Source organism: Nyctibius grandis, chromosome 6 (genome assembly GCF_013368605.1).
Source record: "Nyctibius grandis isolate bNycGra1 chromosome 6, bNycGra1.pri, whole genome shotgun sequence".
NCBI classification, from domain to species: Eukaryota; Metazoa; Chordata; class Aves; order Nyctibiiformes; family Nyctibiidae; genus Nyctibius; species Nyctibius grandis.
The window spans coordinates 7,459,151-7,478,259 of record NC_090663.1 but is presented as its reverse complement, the minus strand read 5'-3'; the positions used below and the strand labels follow the sequence as shown (position 1 = coordinate 7,478,259).

At 44.1% G+C, this 19,109-nt stretch overlaps 1 protein-coding gene across 11 annotated transcripts in view; it reads left to right on the top strand.

The window, feature by feature from the left end:
• Positions 1-1,887, top strand: part of CTBP1 (C-terminal binding protein 1) — a 259,257-nt gene extending 257,370 nt beyond the window's left edge. For 10 of the 11 annotated variants that reach the window (XM_068402971.1, XM_068402973.1, XM_068402977.1 and 7 more), the window contains one exon: positions 419-1,887. In XM_068402971.1, the coding sequence (XP_068259072.1) occupies positions 419-605 (187 nt within the window). In that variant the 3' untranslated portion in view covers positions 606-1,887. The remainder of the gene's footprint in view (positions 1-418) is intronic. The other variant, XM_068402970.1, reaches the window with a different exon arrangement.
• Positions 1,888-19,109: the final 17,222 nt, after the last annotated feature.

The window sequence follows — 19,109 nt, the reverse complement described above, 5'->3', positions numbered from 1 at the left end:
TTTGAAAATTTCTACATGAGAATGAAGGAGGACAAAAAAAATCCCCGAAGGTCAACTTGAGGAAGAGTCACAGAGCACAGGTAGGTATTGTACAGACCTAGCCTGAGTTCCTTCTTGTTGAGGTATACTTCGAGAGGAGCAGTACTTCCAGGTTGTTTCTGTTGCTGTGCTGTCACTAATGGTATTTAATCTGAAGAAACAATCTAGGAAACCTTTATTTCTCATTTGGGTAAAGTATAGCATCTTTTGCTTTATTTAGCAACATCTGTATATGCTATCTCATCTGGAGCTTAACCAGCTGCCTTTCTCACTGGTCTGAAAACAAAAGAAGCACCTCTGTAACTCTAGAAGGAGGCAAGGTGGGCTTTCTGGTAGTCATCTCTTGGTTTTAATGTATGTTCTCGTTTTCTTCTCTCAGCAGGTATCCCCCAGGTGTTGTAAGCGTGGCTTCAACTGGCATACCTGCCGCAGTAGAAGGAATAGTCCCCAACCCTATGTCTTTATCACACGGCCTCCCTGCTGTAGCCCACCCGCCCCATGCTCCTTCCCCTGGCCAAACTGTCAAACCAGAAGCTGATAGAGACCACCCAAGCGACCAATTGTAGCCTATGAAAACAGCATTCCCAACATCGGCGATTTCAACTTCAGCGTGTGGAAAATAAACAAACAAAACAAAACCCTGGATTTTGATTAAAGGCAAAACCATGAACTTACAGGAGGAGACGATTTTTGTTTTAGAAACTGGTCCAATATACAGTATAAAAGGAAAAGGTGGGAGACAAAAAGAAGATTTGGAAACATTTTTTTCCTCCGTATAAATTGTAGTTTGTCCCTGTCCAGTGGACTGATTCACTGTTTCTGTGTCCTATGGGTTCTTTGTTAAGCAAGAGAAGTTAGTAGTTAATTATATCATGAATGTACTTGTCTGTGTACAGTTTTTAGAACATTAAAAAGGGTTTGTTTGCTTAGCTGTCAACAAGGAAAAACATAAGGGAGGCATTCAACAAACCAATTTTGAGATTAAAAATCTTTTCTTTTATATTTTAAAACATGCCCAAAAATGAGGCAGTTGGCAAACTTCTCAGGACAATGAATTTTTCCCATTTTTCTTTCTACGCCACACAGTGCATTGTTTTTTCTACCTGCTTGTCTTATTTTTTAGAATAATTTAGTAAACAAAAGAAAAACAGTTTCTCCTAATTTTGGCATGAATTCCCTTATTTCAAAATGAAGACAACCTTGCAAAGAGATTTTGAGGGGGGGAAAAAAAAAGGTTTTGTATAAACGAGCATTGTGCTTTTTGTCACCAGTTAAAGTATATATTATTGGTGGTATGCGAAAAAGGCACTAGACTACTGAAAAGTAGCAGCATTTCATTGCCTACATTGATTCCTTCCTGGTAATGTGGTAGGCTAGCAATATTTTTGGTTAAAATCATGTTTGTGACTGTAACCATTTGTATGAATTATTTTAAAGAAATAAAAATCCCAGACAAATATCATATGTGTAAAAATTTTTATTTCTAGTAACTGTTTATTCAACTTTTATTAGGTTTCTTAGCTGTAATTTTTAAACAGATGCTGTCAAGTATTTCATTTCTAGCTTTACTTTGCTCTCTGTTGTTTGTAATACTGTCTTGGAAGCTTGAAAAATAAAAAAAAACACCTTCTTTCCATACCATTTTTCCCTTTACATTTCGTAAATGTTGATCTTTTTTCCTGTGTTTCTAATGGAGTTTGAAATTAAGATGGATTTTGATTTGTACACCGGCATCATCAGCTACAATATGGTAACAGCATTTATGCCACCACTGTGGGCAGAGCAGAGGGAGGTACAAGGGCAACACAACAATAATAATAATAATAAACGTCTTTTGCCGAAGTCCAACATGAGAAGTGTCCATTGTTTTATTTGCTTTTGTGATGATGGAAGCGTGCAGCAGGACGTAATTGTATTTGCTATATTGAAGGAGTTTATTTGCTGTATTGAAGGAGTTTGTTTCTTTGAGCACAGGCAGAAGTGTTTTTAAGGCAGGTTGATTTTCAGCTGGAAGCTGGTTTGGCCTTTCCTGTGCTCCCGGATAAGATGTCCTTCATCCCTACATGGTTTAAAAAACAAGACAAAAGTTGAGCTGCTGCAAGAAGGAAATCCAGGACGGGCGAAAGTGAACCTGGACATAAACCTCCACGATAGTCTCTCATCTGTTTGTTCACTGTTAATCTGAACTGGTAACTGCACCTAAGGTTAGTGAGCTGTTTTTACGTGATCTTTGGGAAATACTGTCCCCTGTTCCTGCAAGTCCACAGAACAGCCTCCACTTCTCTTAGGAAAGTGTTAGGAGGCTGCAAATCAGGAAAGACTGAAACTCACAGGTCTGTACCCAAGGAGCGTGATGTAAGTGAAATGTCTCCGTGGAAGGGTGGAAGGTTTTTTCTGTGAACATTTAGAGCCAAAAATGCCATCCATTGCCATTACAATTTATTTGATGGTAAAACCATTCCTATTCCCTCTGTGAAACAAAACAGAAAGCAGCCTTAAAGCTGCAAGTTATCCCAGCAAAGACACTTCTAACAGCTTTTTGGCCAAAAACTTGCGAAAATTGAAACGTCTCCTGTGGTTGAAGTAGGATTTTGTATTTCATTGGTAGTTCATGTTTTCTGATGCGTGTTTGTCAGGCTGAAGATGCTTCTTTAACGTATGTAAAACAAACGTTTAACATCTAGCTGCAAAGAATTGCTGACAGTCTCATTTGCAACCAAATTTCCCGAGGAAAGCCAAGAGGTTTTGTTTTCTTTTTCCTTCTCTCTCATCAGTTTGGCTGTGGCTTATGTAAGTAAGCTTTGTTTCCAGTGAATCAATAAAATGATGAACTAAAAATGAAGGCACCATTATTTATTGTATGCGCTTCTGAAGCTTGCTGTACTTCAACTGCATTTTTTTGAGCTGTCATCTATGCTTGCTCAGGCACAACCTTGTTCAGGATTTAAGCCTGGAACACTGTACTGATGGGTGCAATAGGGCATGGCCACTGCGGTGGTAACATGGGCAATGTTTTTATGCTAGTTCTTGAAATATATCTGTCGGTCTGACTGCTGGAGACTAATCCAGTTTCCTGCTTCTGTTGGAGCAGAAAGGAAAAGCCACCCTGGCAATCAGGCCGATGGGTACTGCCTTCTGGGGTATGGTCTGAAAAGCTGAATTGAAAAATAAAAAAAAAAGACTCGGAGTAAATGACTAATTGGAGAAGTGTCCCATGATAAACAAAAGCTGTGATGCCAGACTAACCTTAGACCTTTTCTGACTGCTTTTGTTGGGCAGTGGAAATGTGATTAGATTTCCTCTGTCTGGTAAAGGATGTGCTAAATAAAGTTGAGACAGAAGAAGATGCTGTTAGTGGGAAAAGTATAAAGTGGCGAAGGCAATGGCGGAAGAGGGCTGCAGGAGATGACCTGAGGCAGTGTTGAGAGGTGAAAGAGGAGGTAAAATGCCTGCCACAAACAGTCAGGGTTGTTTTCTGGTGGTGGTATTTGAATTAAGGATCTTGGCCGAGGCCAACCATACTGAAACTGCTGCTGGCTCAAAGATTGTGGGCATCACCAGTACGCAGGAGGCTCTTGAGCCTGCATAGGAATTGGATGGTATCAAAGAACGGGCTGTTAGAAGCAGAAAGATACCAGTTTTGCAAATGCAAAGTCAGGTAGTTGCAAGTCAAAAACTTGCCAGAAAAAGGAGCTGTAAGTGTTTTCCCATGGTAGGACTCATTGATTGCTGCTATGGGGCAGCCGTGGAAAAGAACAGTATGGTGTCAGAGGCATCTGGCACGGTATTTTTGGTAGCAATAGGGATGGATCAGAGATGCTACGTGCGACCTGGAGCATTTGGTGTGTAGTTTTGGTCATGCGTTTTCAAAACGGTGAGCTGGAGCTGAAGTCATAGCAAAGAGCGGCCCTCAAAACAGCTGGAGGTGTGGAGGGCTTGTCATGCAAGAGGAGATCAGAGTAACTTGGCTTTTTCAGCTTAAAGGCTGAGTTGGGGAAATGACTATAAATGGTACGTAAATGCTGAGGAGGAAGAAGAAATGTTAAAGAAATGCTGGTATATGAACAGGGAAGCAGAAATGGGGGTTAGGAAAAGATCTCTGTCAGCAGGGAAGTCCTGGGACAGGTTTCCAGTTGAGGTGGTGACTGGGAGTCAGTTCTGAAGGCCCTGCAGCAGGGCTTGGGTTTTTTGTTTTGTTGTTGTGTTTGGGATTCTTTTTTTTTTAAATAAGTTCATTTTTGCACTCCAAAATGTGAGAACATTGTTTAAAGGTCATACCAGGTTGCTACCGAACCAACAACTAGAGGCCTTTTCCATTCAGGGTAAAACACTTCAGCTTCCTTTATAACAAGCCTCAAGGCTTTTTCCTTTAGGTTTTTTTTTTTGAGTAAATGCCCTGTTATTTTCTTGTCCAGCCTTCCACTTCAAATGATTAAGGCTGGCTTTCCAAATGACTGTGACTGCTGTAGTCTGGCTGTTACCAGCTTGCTCCTCGCCTCAGACCGAAGGGTTTTCTTCTCTTGTTTAATCTCAGTGGCTGCTTCAATAATGTCAGTTGTTCTGCTTGAAGGAGAAGGCAGCACTGCTGCTATTTCCTTTATTCCGCTCACTCCAACCTTTCTACCTTTTGTAAATTGGAAAAAAAAAAAAAAAAAAAGGAAAAGGGGGGAAAAAAAGTAATTGGTTTTAAGGGCATAGAGTAATATTAGATCATTTTGTCTGACCACTTAGTAAAGCTGTTAAATGTGATGTGCTTCTTCATTAAACCTCATACAGTGTTTTGACTTAAGTAAATCTTTCACAAAGATTTCTAGTCTTTATATTAAAATGTCAAGTGATGGGGTTTTTGCTATTTCCTTTGATAGTTTATTTAAACGGGGGATAACCGTCACTATAATTTTTAAACCACTTTATTTAATTTGGCTTTCCCTGTCTCTGAATTCCAGTTACTATTTCATGTTGAACATGAGGTCATGCAGGCTGACTTGAATTCAGTGAGCATGTCACATCTTAACCCATTTGCCTTTGTACTGAGGTCAGTGACACATCTTCCAGGAAGACCAAACTCTCTTATTCATCTGTTTTCTTTTCCAGTTTCTTTCATTATACTGTACGTCCTTTCCTTTATGGCTCGGTATTTTTGTCCTTTTGAATGACATAGTCCGATATGGTTATCTTCTGCAGATGAAATTATGGGATTTCTGATCTCTGGCTTTCAGCTATTGTCTTCTTGCCTCCATTGACTTCCTGATTTCCTTGGCAAGCTTTTTTCCTGCAGCCACAAGAGCTTGAAGAACTTGATTAATCCTCATCTTGGTCTTCAAACTGCATTTGCCTAGGTAGAGCTGTGCACCTCATTAGTCGTGAAAGCTCCACGTTGAGTAGATGCTCAATGCAGCGGTCCCGCTCTCGTAGTCCGAGTGCTTGCTTTCATCCCACCGTCTGCACCCGTTGTGTGTCTGCCTCTTGCAGAAGGCACCTTATCTGGGTCTCGTACCTCATATCAGGCTGTTTGTCCCTCAGCATCTGCCTCCTGTCCTTCTTCCTTGTTTCATTCTAGCTTTCAAGGGACCTGGAAAGTTACTTTAAAAATTGTCCCGTTTTAGAAAAAATGTCCTTGGTCAGTTCTACTTTTCATCTGTGAGCTCCAGCTCGACACAGACCGGTTGTTTTCCAGCTCTCTCCTTGGCTGACCTCCATGCACACTACCTCGCTAAACCCATATCCAATATTCTATTTTTTTATGTCCACTTTTGGGCTTGGGATAGCCCAGTTGGTCTTTTTTTTATGCAGTTCCTCATCTGGAATTTCCTTCCCACGTTTTCTGTACTACAGAAACAATTCTGGCTCTTCAGATCTAGTCTCAGCACTTTTCTTTGCCTTTACATTTCTGCTCAGAGCCGTTAATGGAGTGTTTTCTTGAAGGAGCATTATTTGTTTTGGAGGGGTTGTGACACCATGTCAAGGCCACCATGGACAGACTAAAGTATGTCTTTGGGATGATTAGAGGCGTTTGAGACATTTCCAAGGCGATGTAGATCATTCTCTGAGTATGCCAATCTGTTGAAGACATTTGTTACTTGCACAGTCTTTAACTACATATTTATCCCCCTTTTTTCATGTGCTGCCTAAAAAGGATAAGCAGTTGCCGGTTGGAAGCGTTGATGAACTGCTCGAGAGATAAAGTAAGGAAGTTTAAAAAAAAATACTTGGATATGTTTTGAGTTGCAAGGATTTAAAGTCATAAAAAGGAGCAAAATTATTAGCTTAAATTACCACAAGAACCTTTTTTATGTATCAAGTTTCACGTATTAGAATATTAGAAGTAGCGAATTAGGTGTCAATGTGACAGTGCTGTTTCTTTGCCTGTGCTGTGGAAGCAGAGTCCTTGTAGAGTTTGGGACAAGCTAATGGAGCTGGTCTTCCCTGGATAAACCCTAAGAGCTAGGACAGCGAATCAATGTCTAAAAATGTATCTCCTGAGGAGCTGACATCTCAGACTTGTGTTTCCAAACCCTCCAGCCATTTTCACAATGTCCCACTCGACGCAATGGATTGAATTCTCAAGCCAGTTGCCTCCAGCACGGCTGTCGGCTTCCCAGCGTATTCCCTTTCTGGGGGACTCCACAAGCAGCAGCCCTTGCTCTCCAGCACACCTGAAAGCATCAGAGTAAATCCCATTTAAGCCCCCGTTGCTGTTTAGTAGGATTTCGGTTAAGCCCTCATGTAAAGTTAAGTCCGTGCTGGATTTTACTGTTCTTAAACCACAACAGAAAGAGAATCTGCTTTTGGTGTTTCCCAGTAGCATATTTACTGTTAACAGCACCAGCAGTTTTCATATTAGAGTGGAGACAGGGGACTTCCAACTTCTTTTTGCTATGGGTTTTCATTCATTTTGCTCTTTGCTTGCGCATGGTTTTTAAAGGCCCAGTGTATGTGAAATGTGTTTATCACATTAGAAAGTTACGGTGGTAGATTTATTTTTATCTCTCAAGTTATAGACATTTGTAATTAGCTCCAAGGCCACGACTTTCCATTCCAAGCATGAAGTGGAAGGCCTGTCCTGTGAAATGGATTGCTGAAACTGGAGGTTTTCAAGAGTTCATATTCTGAACAGCTGTCTTTTTTTTTTTTTTCCCCTTCTGCAGACCAGCCATTTTAAGCACAAGATAGAGCCCTCGTATTGCAAGAAGCACAGGTAAGAGATGAAAAATCTCCGCTGTGACTCAAAGCTCATTTTTAGAGGTTTTCAGTCTCTCTAAATTCAGAGAATAAAGGCAGGGTTTGCATCATGTAACTAGTAGCTGGATCTGGTCCCATTTTACAGAAAAATAAAAGTCTTAAGTCTGTTGAAAGAGCAATATTAAATGGTGACCCCTTGGATTATGGCACACATCCCGCCTGAATTTTCATGTGCATCCCAGAGCAAAATGTGTACTTCCAGTGAATGACTTTCCTGACGACACAGGCTCTGGGACTGAACCTCACCATTTGGAGAACTCCCTTCATGTGTTACATCCAAGTGGCTGGAAGCAGGATAAGTTTTCTGACGTTGCTGGCTGTTCTGATGTTTGCAATGCCCAAAGCTTTTTTGTTTTCATCTGCAATTAATTATCAGTGGAGCAGCCAGTGGCTCCCAGTAGTTTGTGGTGCATTTGTGAAAGGTGGCTGTGAGTTCAGATCTAAGCAGGCACCACAGGTTTTCCTTTGAAAAAGCTGTTGACTAGCCATTAGATGGTGGCTGTTCTTAAATCTAGATTTGTCTGGGCTCTCTCTTCTGCTTGTCTTCGGTGACCTAAGTGAAAGCTTAAGAGGAATAGCTCCTCGTGTATAGTCTTTCCAATCAAGTGCCTGAGGTTACAGTGGAATAAACTAGGGACAGTCTTTGCAGATCCAGGTGTGTCTGGTGTAAACTTCTCATGGCAATGAATCTAATTTTCTAGTTTCAAAGTGGCTTTATTACTTAGGAAACGCACTCTGTAGAAATGAACTGCCATCCAGGAGAGGTACCTCTGTGTGCTGCTTCTTATCCCCCCTCTCTCCAGATACCTACAGCCCACTGAAAATCCATCCCCAGAAGACACAGAAGGATGAAACTTCGCCAGCCTGTGGTGCTGTTTTTGAAAAACTACTTTGATAATCCACATCTGTCAATTCACCCCCAATATCTATTACGGTGATGGTTTAAACCTCCAAATGTTGAAAACGCTCTTAAACAGATGCTTAGTCTCAGCTCCATCAGCCTCTGAAATCCCTTTGGGGAGGTGGATTCCTGGGTAGAAAAGGCAATGTTTTGTTGTTTGTGATATGTTAAATTGTTTTAATTTTTTTTTAGTATGTTCGTTCCAGGGGTCTGGACTTTCAGAAATGCAGTGTTTGCTCAACCTGGGGAGGGAAAGTTTGCCTGCTGCAGCCTTTGCCTGGTTGAACGTGTCAGGGGATAGAAATTGTGGCCTGACCCTCGCAGTAAGTTAAATATATGAAAATGTAACCGAGAATGCAATGTAGTAACGTGCTTTCCCCTCTGACAAGCCCAAGCTTGCGGAGGGGCCGAGTGGCAGCTGCTGCGGTACCACCCCAAACCTTTGGCTTCAGCGAGACAGATGATCTAAGCTTGTTTCGTGCCAACCTCTGTATTTTACAATAGGAACGAAGTCAGATGCTGAACTGTTGTTTTCTCACATTCCCTTCTCGGAAATCCCTTGCTGCTCACTGTTTCAAGCCAGGGCTGGCTCTGGAGCACCCAGGCTGTGATACATGAGCTTTACTACGGATTTCCCTGCTAAATTTAAGAACTAAAGGTGATCTGATTTGTGATTGTTACATATGCTATATATTTTTTTTAATTGCTGCTATCTGCTCCTGCTATTTTCCTCCCGGATCTGGGAGCTGATGGGCACTGGGGATGACAGAGGCACAAAACCACCGACGGTCTCTGCGCAATAGCCACTAGATGGCAAAACAGACACTTTGTGCATGGAAAATACCTAGTGAAACCCCCGTTAAAACAACGCCCCTGTGCTTTCCCTAAGACTGGTTTCAGCCGCCTCTATAAATATTATTGTTTTATAAGCTATTAGGGTGTATTTAGTTATGGTGCGTTGGAGAATCTTCACTTTAAAAGTCTGTAAATGCTCCCATTCTTTATTACGCTTCTGTCATTCAGGGTTTAAGCCTGTCCGGAACACTTCAGCAGCAGACTTTGCCATCATATCACAGAGTTTGAAGAAGAGAATGTATGAAACAGCCTGGTGAGACTGTTAATAAAGCCGTGTCAGTGCCGGCTCACTGTGAATCACAGTTCAGGTGTCCTTTCCTTCCTCACATTACAGAAGGCTCAAAGACCTGGGACCTGTTCAGGATAGAGGCTCTGTAAGTACTTTTTTGTGTTTATAAACATGTAAATGAATATTTGAAGATAGTCCCTGCTCCAGATATTTTACAGGCACAAGTATGAAGGCTTGTTAAAAAACAGCGGGGAAACATCAACACCCTGGGCATTTCCTAAAGCTTGGGCATAGATTGCACTGTTCGTTATCCCGCCTCTATGAGATTTTGTCCTCTGTGGAATACGTCCTTGTGCTTTCGCCTGCTGCAGATGTCTCAAGTTACAGATTTCCATCATGGTCTGTTTTTTTGTTTTCCCAATAGCTTTCAGGGGCCCTCACAGGGAAGTTTCCAGTTCCCTCTCTATGGTGACAGCAGTGCTCTTGGCTGGCTCCTTTCAGACAACTTTCCCGCATCCAAGCCTGTCCTGCCCTTGTTCCCCCGCTCCCTAACAGTACTGCTTGCAGCTGTGCACCTTGCTGCTCTGCTGATCGTACCTTTTTTGGGTAGCGGTACCTCTTCTTCACAGGTGCTGGGATGTGAAACTCATCTGCTGGAGTTTAGCCTGGAGAAAAGGAGGCTGAAGGGAGACCTTATCGCTCTCTACAACTACCTGAAAGGAGGTTGTAGCGAGGAGGGTGTTGGTCTCTTCTCCCAGGTACCAAGTGATAGGACAAGAAGAAACAGCCTCAAGTTGTGCCAGGGGAGGTTTAAATTGGGTATCAGGGAAAATTTCTTCACGGAAAGGGTTATCAAGCATTGGAACAGGCTGCTCGGGGAAGTGGTGGAGTCACCATCCCTGGACGTATTTAAAAGACAAATAGATGTGGTGCTTAGGGACATGGTTTAGTGGTGGACTTGGCAGTGCTGGGTTAATGGTTGGACTTGATGATCTTAAAGGTCCTTTCCAAACAAAATGGTTCTGTGATTCTATGCTGCACACGTAGGTCCTGCGATGGCCTTCAGTGGCATGTTCGCTCCCTCTTTTTCAGCCAAGGTTTCGCAGGAGAGAAGGAGGAGCTTCCTCAAGGAGGAGCAGAGAATTTGTTTGGCCTCAAAACGATGACCTGAAATACCATGTTTTGGAATGTGATGGGAAACCTCTGTTCTGGAACGATGAGAAACTTGGGCAGAATCAGATCTCCTCTGTTTCTCCCTGTCTCTGGCAGACCGGACATTAAATTCTATGTGTTAAAACTAGGCACAATAACAATGGTAAAAGGTCAGGTCTAAGCAGAAACAGTGGGTGCAAAGCAGATTTTTGACCAGTCATTTATTAATGGAGCATTGGTCTTCTGAATGGAAGGCTATATATAAATACAGCATGATGCTTGTCACTTGAGCATTACAATGTTCATGTGGCCACTCTGAGGTTTCACAAAATATCAGAAGTCTGGATTCTGCTAACTTTTGAGTGCTTGCCTTCAGAATCTTAGTGCTCATATTCTAATATTTGTATTCTTGATTTCACTTTTAGTTCTTGTGGCTTCAAGGACTTCTGGCTACTTTAATCGTGTGATGGCTCTGGTGAAGGTGAGTCTCTCATTGCCGCTGTGTGGAGGCAGGAGACTTCATTGTAGACGGGAGGATAGCTGGAGGTCTGAAAAGTGCTGCTGGGTACTGCCCCTATTTCTGAACAAAAAAAGCACAGGGTGCTCAGAGCTCAGTTTAGGCCACCCACCATGGTCCCTTGGATGCCTGCTCAGGTCAGGCCCAGAGCTACCAGGTCCTGTTTCCATGTGCTGTAGCAGAGAGCTGCAATTGCAGTGCCCAGGTCAGGCACCTTCTGTAGACAATCTGAGCATGGCTCACTGCATGATAAGAAAAAACAAATGCCCCCAGGCCTTTCTTGTGACATGACAGTTTTCAGCCATGAAAGCTGAATTCCTGGGATGTCCTTCAGTTTGCAATAATTTGCTATGAGGCAAAAGCAAGAAAAAAATAACCTGCTAATGGAGTAACAACATGTTTTCCAAGAACGTTAAATATATAAAAACGGTGCTGGAATTACAACATGTATTTGTCTTTCATTGACATGAGAAGCATGAATAGCCATATAATATAACCTGGTGGTCCCAGTTTACAGCAAGGGTAATGTATTTGTTATTTATAAAGGGATAATCAATGATTAACAGGCATTACAATTAATGGCTGATTGTTGTAGACTTAGTTCACACATGGCTTGCAGCTATCTGTAACATTGCATTCGTGCTGTAACGTATTTATAGCAGTTATTAATCACGCACTAGTGTTTTTTAAATGTTCTCATTTTATTAGGTGTAACCACATTTTCAATAGCACATCAGTGAACTTGAGTTCTGCCTTCACATTAGCAAAAGGGAAAATAAAAGAAACCAGTTAACTTGGCCTTGCTTTCCTTGATGTGAAGAAACCATCAGCTGCATAAATTGGAGGCACTGTCACATTACAAAAGCAATTTTAAGTAAAACATGCCATTTATGGACGAAGCACACTTAAAGATTTTTGTAATTACAAATATTTGTACTGTTAAGTGAATTGCATTAAAGTATTTGTTGTTGTTGCTTTATTTCCCTGGAGGACTCTTTGGTAGTGGGAGCTTTGTTATGCTGATAAATGTGCCTGAAAGCTTTATAATGTACTGATGCATTGTAATGATAAATAGATCTGGTTAAGTAGTAAAGATCAAACACACAATTAAACAGACTGTAATATGCATCTTGCTGAGCAAGGGAAAACAATAGTGGAATCAGTAAAGATGAATACAAATGGTTTTACTGAACTAAGCAAAAAATATTTTCTTATGCCTACAAAATGAGGAAATCTGGCCTGATACTTGCATGAGCAGACTTATAAAGTGCTTAATCAGATATAAAATATCTTTAAGATGTTCAGCATTTATAATCAATGGACACATCTTTCTCCGACCACTCAGAGTAATAGAGATGTGCAACAAACCAGAGGTTCAGCGAGTCAGCACGGTGTGGGATTGCTGGGAGAGGAGCCTGGGCAACGCAGGCAGGGCTCACAGGGCTGACGCAGCAGTAACATTAACAAAAACACGTCGCATTTGACAAAAAGATTAGAACTGAATATTGTCAGTGCCTGCTTCCATCGCCCAAAATGTCCTTCCCTAGAACCTTTCCCAGCAGGGAGGCTGGTTCACGCTTGGCGAGGCCACAGAGGTTGCACGCTTTTTATTGCCATTTGCTCGCTCTTCCAAATACCAGGAGAAGATGTGATTCAGAAGGAGCATGCTGTAAGAGGGGAACATGGCTGTGAGTTACTTGAGAGTCACAAAAATAAACCTTTAACATACAGGCACTGAGGGGAACTTTCGTTCATTCATTGATCAGAGGACTGGAGCATCTCTCTTATGAGGAGAGGCTGAGGGAGCTGGGTCTGTTTAGCCTGGAGAAGAGAAGACTGAGGGGGGATCTTATCAACACTTACAAATACCTTAGGGGCGGGTGTCAAGAGGAGGGGGCCAGACTCTTCTCAGTGGTGCCCAGTGACAGGACAAGGGGCAATAGGCACAAACTGGAACAGGCTGCCAGGGAGTTTGTGGAGTCTCCTTCTCTGGAGATAATCAAAACCCGTTTTGATGTGACCCTGTGCAATGTGCTCTGGGTGACCCTGCTTTGGCAGGGGGTTGGACTAGATGATCTCCAGAGGTCCCTTCCAACCCCAACCACTCTGATTCTGTGACTCATTCAAAGCGCAGAGCAGTACCCATGCAACCTGCTTGCAGATTATCTTTGTTCATTCCAACTTTGAATTACTCTGAAGGGTGTTTCAAGTGAATTTCCTTTGCAGGGGTACCCGTAGCCAAGTCAGCGCAATAAGAATTCCATAGCTCATTGTACAGATGCTATGGTAAAATAACTCCTGGGGGAGTTAGAATTAGGCAGGATATAACAGCCAGAAGAAATACTAATTCTCCTGGATTGACTTTATGTGATCTCCTACCCTACACAGTGCTTTGCCCACCTGGAATAGCATAAACCGTTTAGATTCCTTTGCGGTGTCTGGGTATTAGCAAAATTCAGGGGAGAGACCAAATCCTGCTTCACTGATGCCAACAGCCGAAACCCTTAAGCCTTGTGCACACTGGCTAATTATTGTGTAAAATCCCCCCGATGCTCACCAAAGTTCTGCTATACCAGGAACCACCTAGTAGACAAAAAGCATCTACTCATGGCGTGGACTGCTGCAAACTATTTCCCAAGGATGTACAGCATGATATGTTCCAGACAGCAAACTTGTTATTCCTAATTTACCGTGTGCTGCTAACTACTAAAAGCTTTGCACGGCCTCCAGGAAGTCAGGCTTATTTAATGAGAAGCGGGGGAGTACTAAATGCTTCCAACTTCTGGAGTTTAAGAGAAAAAGGAGTGGCCAGGGAAGGTGGTGTGCCTCCATGCATCTGGCTTCTCACAACCTGAGCTACAGGTGTTGCTCAATGCAAAGAGCCGTGTAGAAGTTCTCAGGACTATACATGGTAATAGAGCTGGTTTCTTCTTTGTAGGAAAACTTATTTCTGCCCCAAGAACTGTGTGTCACTCCGCAAAGACATTTAGATGTCTAACGGCCACTTAGGCATCTAAATTCCTTTATAGATCTGGGCTTCAGTCCTGGTTGTGTTGCTGCAGCCCACAATGTCACCGGTTTTGCATGGCAGGCACCAGATCGGAATTGACTGCAGAGAGAAGCACAGCCCGGCAACCACTGGGTTTGATTTAATTGGGTTGAGCTGGTTTATGGTCCCTCGATATACGTATTTTTACCCTTGTTGAAAAACAACGTGTCTGCCAAGGCCGGAACGAAAGCGGGAGCTGTCTGGAGGTGCAGTTACAGACTGACGGGGACAACCCTGCTCGATGGGAAGAAGACTCCAAAGGGTTTTGCGATGTCTGTCGGTTTATGCCATCTCTTCGTCACAGAGTTTGCAGTCCAAAGATTATTTTGGATGCTTGCCTATTCCCAGAAGCTCCATGTGCTCGGAACAATTTCAGCTCTGCATTAAGACAATAATTATAATCAAATCTCATGCTCCGCTGCCTCGGCCAGTCACCTCCATGGAGCAGATGGGAAGGGGGCTCGGATCAGCAAGGGTTTTCCCTCCCAGTGTACAACTGGCCTAATTTCTTCAGAAAGGGCTTTTTTGTTTTTCCCTTTGGCTTCCCTCTACTTTTCTCATGGCATCAGGGACAGGCTGCAGCTGGAAAACCGTGGGCAGGGTTGGAAGTGTGGGGCAGGAGAAAGTTATTTTGTCTGCTGCCTGTCTGCTGCCCCTTGTTCACACACCCTGGCTGCCAAGAAAGCCAGGCTAGGAGCAGGCAGGCAAGGGAAACTGTTTTTTTGGTAGTCCCTCCTGCATCTGCTGACCTTCAGTGTCAGGTCAGAGACCTGCCCCTGAGCTCAGCCTGGGTAGTTAGTCCAGGTCCTACACTCCCAGAAAGCTTAGGTCAGTTGATAGAAGATTAGCCATTGACCTGCAAATAGATGTTGTGCTATCCCACCGTGGCAGACGTGGCCGTGAGCATGTGTGGGAGCTGCTGCTGGTGTTGACAGGGCTGTGCTGAACTGATTAATTACCTCATACAGCATAAACATAGGGGCAGACACAGGTCATGAGTTCACTGCTTTGGAAGGCCATCCCTCGATGCATCCATCCCTCCAGCTTCCTCTGCAAGTCAGAATTACGGCGAGTTGTGATTAAGTGTCTCTTGTTGGATGGTCCCTCTGCTTTGTCACCTCAACCCAAGAAGCAGGAGGACGCCTGCTCGGTGCTGGTGCCATTTTGGCCCCCAAGTGATGTGTTAGGTCTCCAGAAAATTACAAATTGAGGAAAGAGGTGTCTTTGAGAAAATTTTACTGGAATGGGGACAAAGCTGCTGAATTGACTGGGTGCCTGTTTTAAAACACACATCTCCGGTGTACGTTGGGTGGCTTTCATTAACAGCCCAGCCAGTGCTGTGTCACTGGTGCGTACTGGTTGCCAAAATGCTTGAGATGGAAGAGCACCTCGCAGTCCCCCCATGCATTTGGGTTCTATGCAGCGCTCCTAAAACAGGCTGGGATGAGGAGCCACTGGTTACCAGTGCTGGTCAGACCCAGACGGTAATTCAGCTCACTCGACATGAGCCCATGGTGTGAGATTGCCAGGTGCTCACAGGGAAGTCAAGATACAGCCTTAGGACTCGCATGTTCCCTTCACTCGCCCCCTTGATGAAAAGTCCCAGGGATTTGGGACTTTTTTTTTTTTTTTTTTTTTTTTCAGGCTTTTTATTTTATTTTCAGCAATGGCTGATGATGTTTCCTTGGTACAGTAGCTCTTCTATAATTTTTTCTTTCCATTTTGTCTTATTAGAACAGGAAATTACATGTAAATGTTATGTGGAATAGCTGCTGAATGTTTAAATCTTTACTGCTCTCTCATGCTGCATCTTTAGTAATCACTGATTTTTTTTTCACTCTTTTTTTTTTAAAGGCCAATGAGGCTGATTGTGGTTTTCTGCATTACATTGGTTACAGAGGTTGGTACTGCATCCCGCTGTACCCTGTGACTGATATTAATGAGATGTTTGTTCTCTCGAAGGTGATTGCAATGATTGTTGTTAAAGTAAAAAAACCAAGTTCTGTGCAGACTCTTTTCCCAGATTTGGGATCTTCAGGGTTGAAATCATCCCCTCCAAGTTTATGATGATGTTTTAGGTCTGGATCCTTGCCTTATTCACATGGCTGGCTGATTCACAAAAGCACCTCTGGGGAGTATTTAAGAACTGCTCTGTGTTTACAAGAAAGGGGCAGGCAGCACCCACACGACTGCAGAGAACTGTATTTATCCAGTGACCCAAAAGCCCTGACTTGGCAAAATCTTTGCGGGCTTTGCAAGACCTTCAGTGGTGAGCTTCCCTTTTATGAACCCAGAGAACCTCCTGCCTACCACAATGCCTAGCCACCAAGGTGATCTCCTCACTCCTGGGTGTTTTCACACAGAATCACAGAATGGTTTGGGTTGGAAGGGACCTTGAAGATCATCTAGTTCCAACCCGCCTGCCATGGGCAGGGACACCTTCCACTAGACCCAGTTGCTCAAAGCCCCATCCAGCCTGGCCTTGAACACTGCCACGGAGGGGGCATCCACAGCTTCTCTGGGCAACCTGGGCCAGTGTCTCACCACCCTCACAGGAAAGAATTTCTTCCTCAGATCTAATCTAAATCTCCCCTCTTTCAGTTTAAAACCATTCCCCTTCATCCTGTCACTCCATGCCCTTGTAAAAAGTCCCTCTCCCGCTTTCCTGTAGCCCCTTCAGGTGTTGGAAGGCTGCTCTAAGGTCTCCTCGGAGCCTTCTCTTCTCCAGGCTGAACAGCCCCAACTCTTTCAGCCTGTCCTCGTAGAAGTGCTCCAGGTTGCACCCTGCAATCCCAAATAGGCAACCAGTGAGCTGTGCCTCAGGGACAGACCTGATGAAAATGCCTCCAGGAGCTGTTTACATAGAGGTCTATAAAATTATAGCATTGTTAGCTCTCTTGGCTTCTTCAGCCAGACAAATCTTGTGGGATCTCGTGGTTATTCCAGTGAGGAGGAGAAAATGATGACACGGAGGAGGAATGCAGCCCTCAGCCAAGGCAGCGGGCACGCTCCCTCACTGCTCTTCTCTGGCACATGATTCCCACAAGCGTTCACGCTGGGCTCCCAGCCTCCTTCTCCTCTCCCAAATTCTCCCATCATCTCTATCCTCTTTCTCCTTTTCCACAGACCCACAGGCTCCCCACACGTCCGCTCCCCACGTGTTTTGGGTGCTGCCGCAGGGATTCAGGGAGAGGGCTGCGGCTGGTTTAGCTGTTGCCTTCACGGAGGAGATCAGCTATTTCTCGCTCTTTTCTGAAATGGCGTGCGGCAGGCTCACACCCGCGCTCGCAGAAGCAGCTGTCTTGATGAATATTTGCCCAAATCATTATGCTGTCTAGCAGTTAGCCTGCAAAAAGGCCCGGCACCATTTGTATGGTAATGGAAGGCTTTCTCAGAGATGTTTTGGAAGCAATCAGCTAAACTAATAGGATTTTATGTAAACCAATCTCTTCCTTTAGATCAGGGTGGTTTTTTTCTTTTTCTGGAGAGGAGGGTAAGGGCTTTTTAATAAATGCAAATTGATATTCCAATAAAAATGGAAATGAGAGAAAAAGTTCATCGCCGGGGTAAAAATGCTGCGACTTTGCTCTCGCAGCAGTTTCACGTGTGATTCTCTGCACATCCCCCAGCAGCCGCACCGCGCTTCTGAGGTGCTGCGGCGTGGCGCAACGAGGAGAAAAGCTTTCTTGCACTTTCATGCTATGGTGAGACATAGACTGGGTTGGACTTCTCATCACCCCATCAAAGCAACACTGTGAGAGGTTTCTCCAGTCCTGGACCTCTGCAGAGGGTCACAGCAAGCGGTCACAGAGGGGAAACTGTGGACGAGCAGCTCTGTCTCGTTATTGCTGGTTTCTGCTGTGAATCAGCGGCTCTGGTACTCTGTAACTTGAGCTTTTTGTACCTCTCCAGGAGGATTTGAGAAAAGGATGAGAAGCGCTGAGAAATCTGATTTATGTTGTGTGTTCAAAGCTCTGGCTTTTAAGCTAAGTGCTTTGGACTGGAAAATTGCTCACTGCATTCACCTACTGCGAAAAGGGCTTTTGCTGCAAACCCCAAGTGCTTCCTCACTCGGGACACAGGCGAGGTAACTTTCTTGGCCCTGCTCCCACTTGCTTCGCTGTAAAAGAGCTGGGAAGGGCCTGATACATGACAGCAGATTGTCTGCGTGGAGTGTGGGCTGGCTGAGATCGCTGCAGTCAATCATTTAGCTGTTTTCTTATTTGTATGAAAAAAAAAATTAAGTTAAACTCTGACCAGTCTGTAGATATGGTGGTGCTGCTGGAAGTTTTGAGGAGACGCAGGCCAGCGAGGGTCAGGCATCCAGGAGGGTTTCAGGTGAGAAACCCTCCCCCTATGAGGCTGAACCTGAATTTGGAGCAGCAGGGTTTCTGGCTTGTCCATCTTGTGTAGCAAAGGACAGCAAATGTACGTGGCAGAGAGGTGTGATGAGTCCCCAAGGCCTTGGAGAACAGTCTCCAGCAGCTCATGGGTAGGATGGACATGCCAACCATTAACCTGGTGGGACCATATGCCCATGAACCCTGTCGCAGGATCTGTTTGAACTTGTTAACAGGGTAAATAAAAGTGTCAAACAAAAAAGTACGCAGGGAGTGGTGTAGTGAATACCTGTTTTCCTCATTTACTGTTAGGTGATACCAGCAAGGTCCAGCAAGGTATGCAAACCGCAATGGGGAAAGGTAAATACGCCAAGATGGCATGCGGTCCCTTGGAAAGCCCCAAACATCTTGGACAGGAAGGAGGTGGAGAAAACAAGTGATTTTTCTACCATGCTGGACTTGATCTTATGGTATGCTGTGACTCTGGGGGCAGCAGCGGCAACAGCAATGGGAGGCTGTGTGGTATCAGGAGGGACGTGTTTTGATGGGGCAGTGGTGGTTGAGGGAAGCAAGTAGCGGTCAGTGCCTTATCACAGTAACACTGATCTAAATCTGGTGTCCTGGCCTGCCGGTGTCTTTAATCAAGTTCATGTCCTGCTCTGCTACCTGCCGACTGCACTGTAGGTCGCTAATGAATTGCTCCCGCAGTTGTGTCTGCACGTCAGTACCCGAGGTCAGCTCGAGGTGTGCTTGTAAACCACCCGGAGAGCAAAGACGTGCATTTG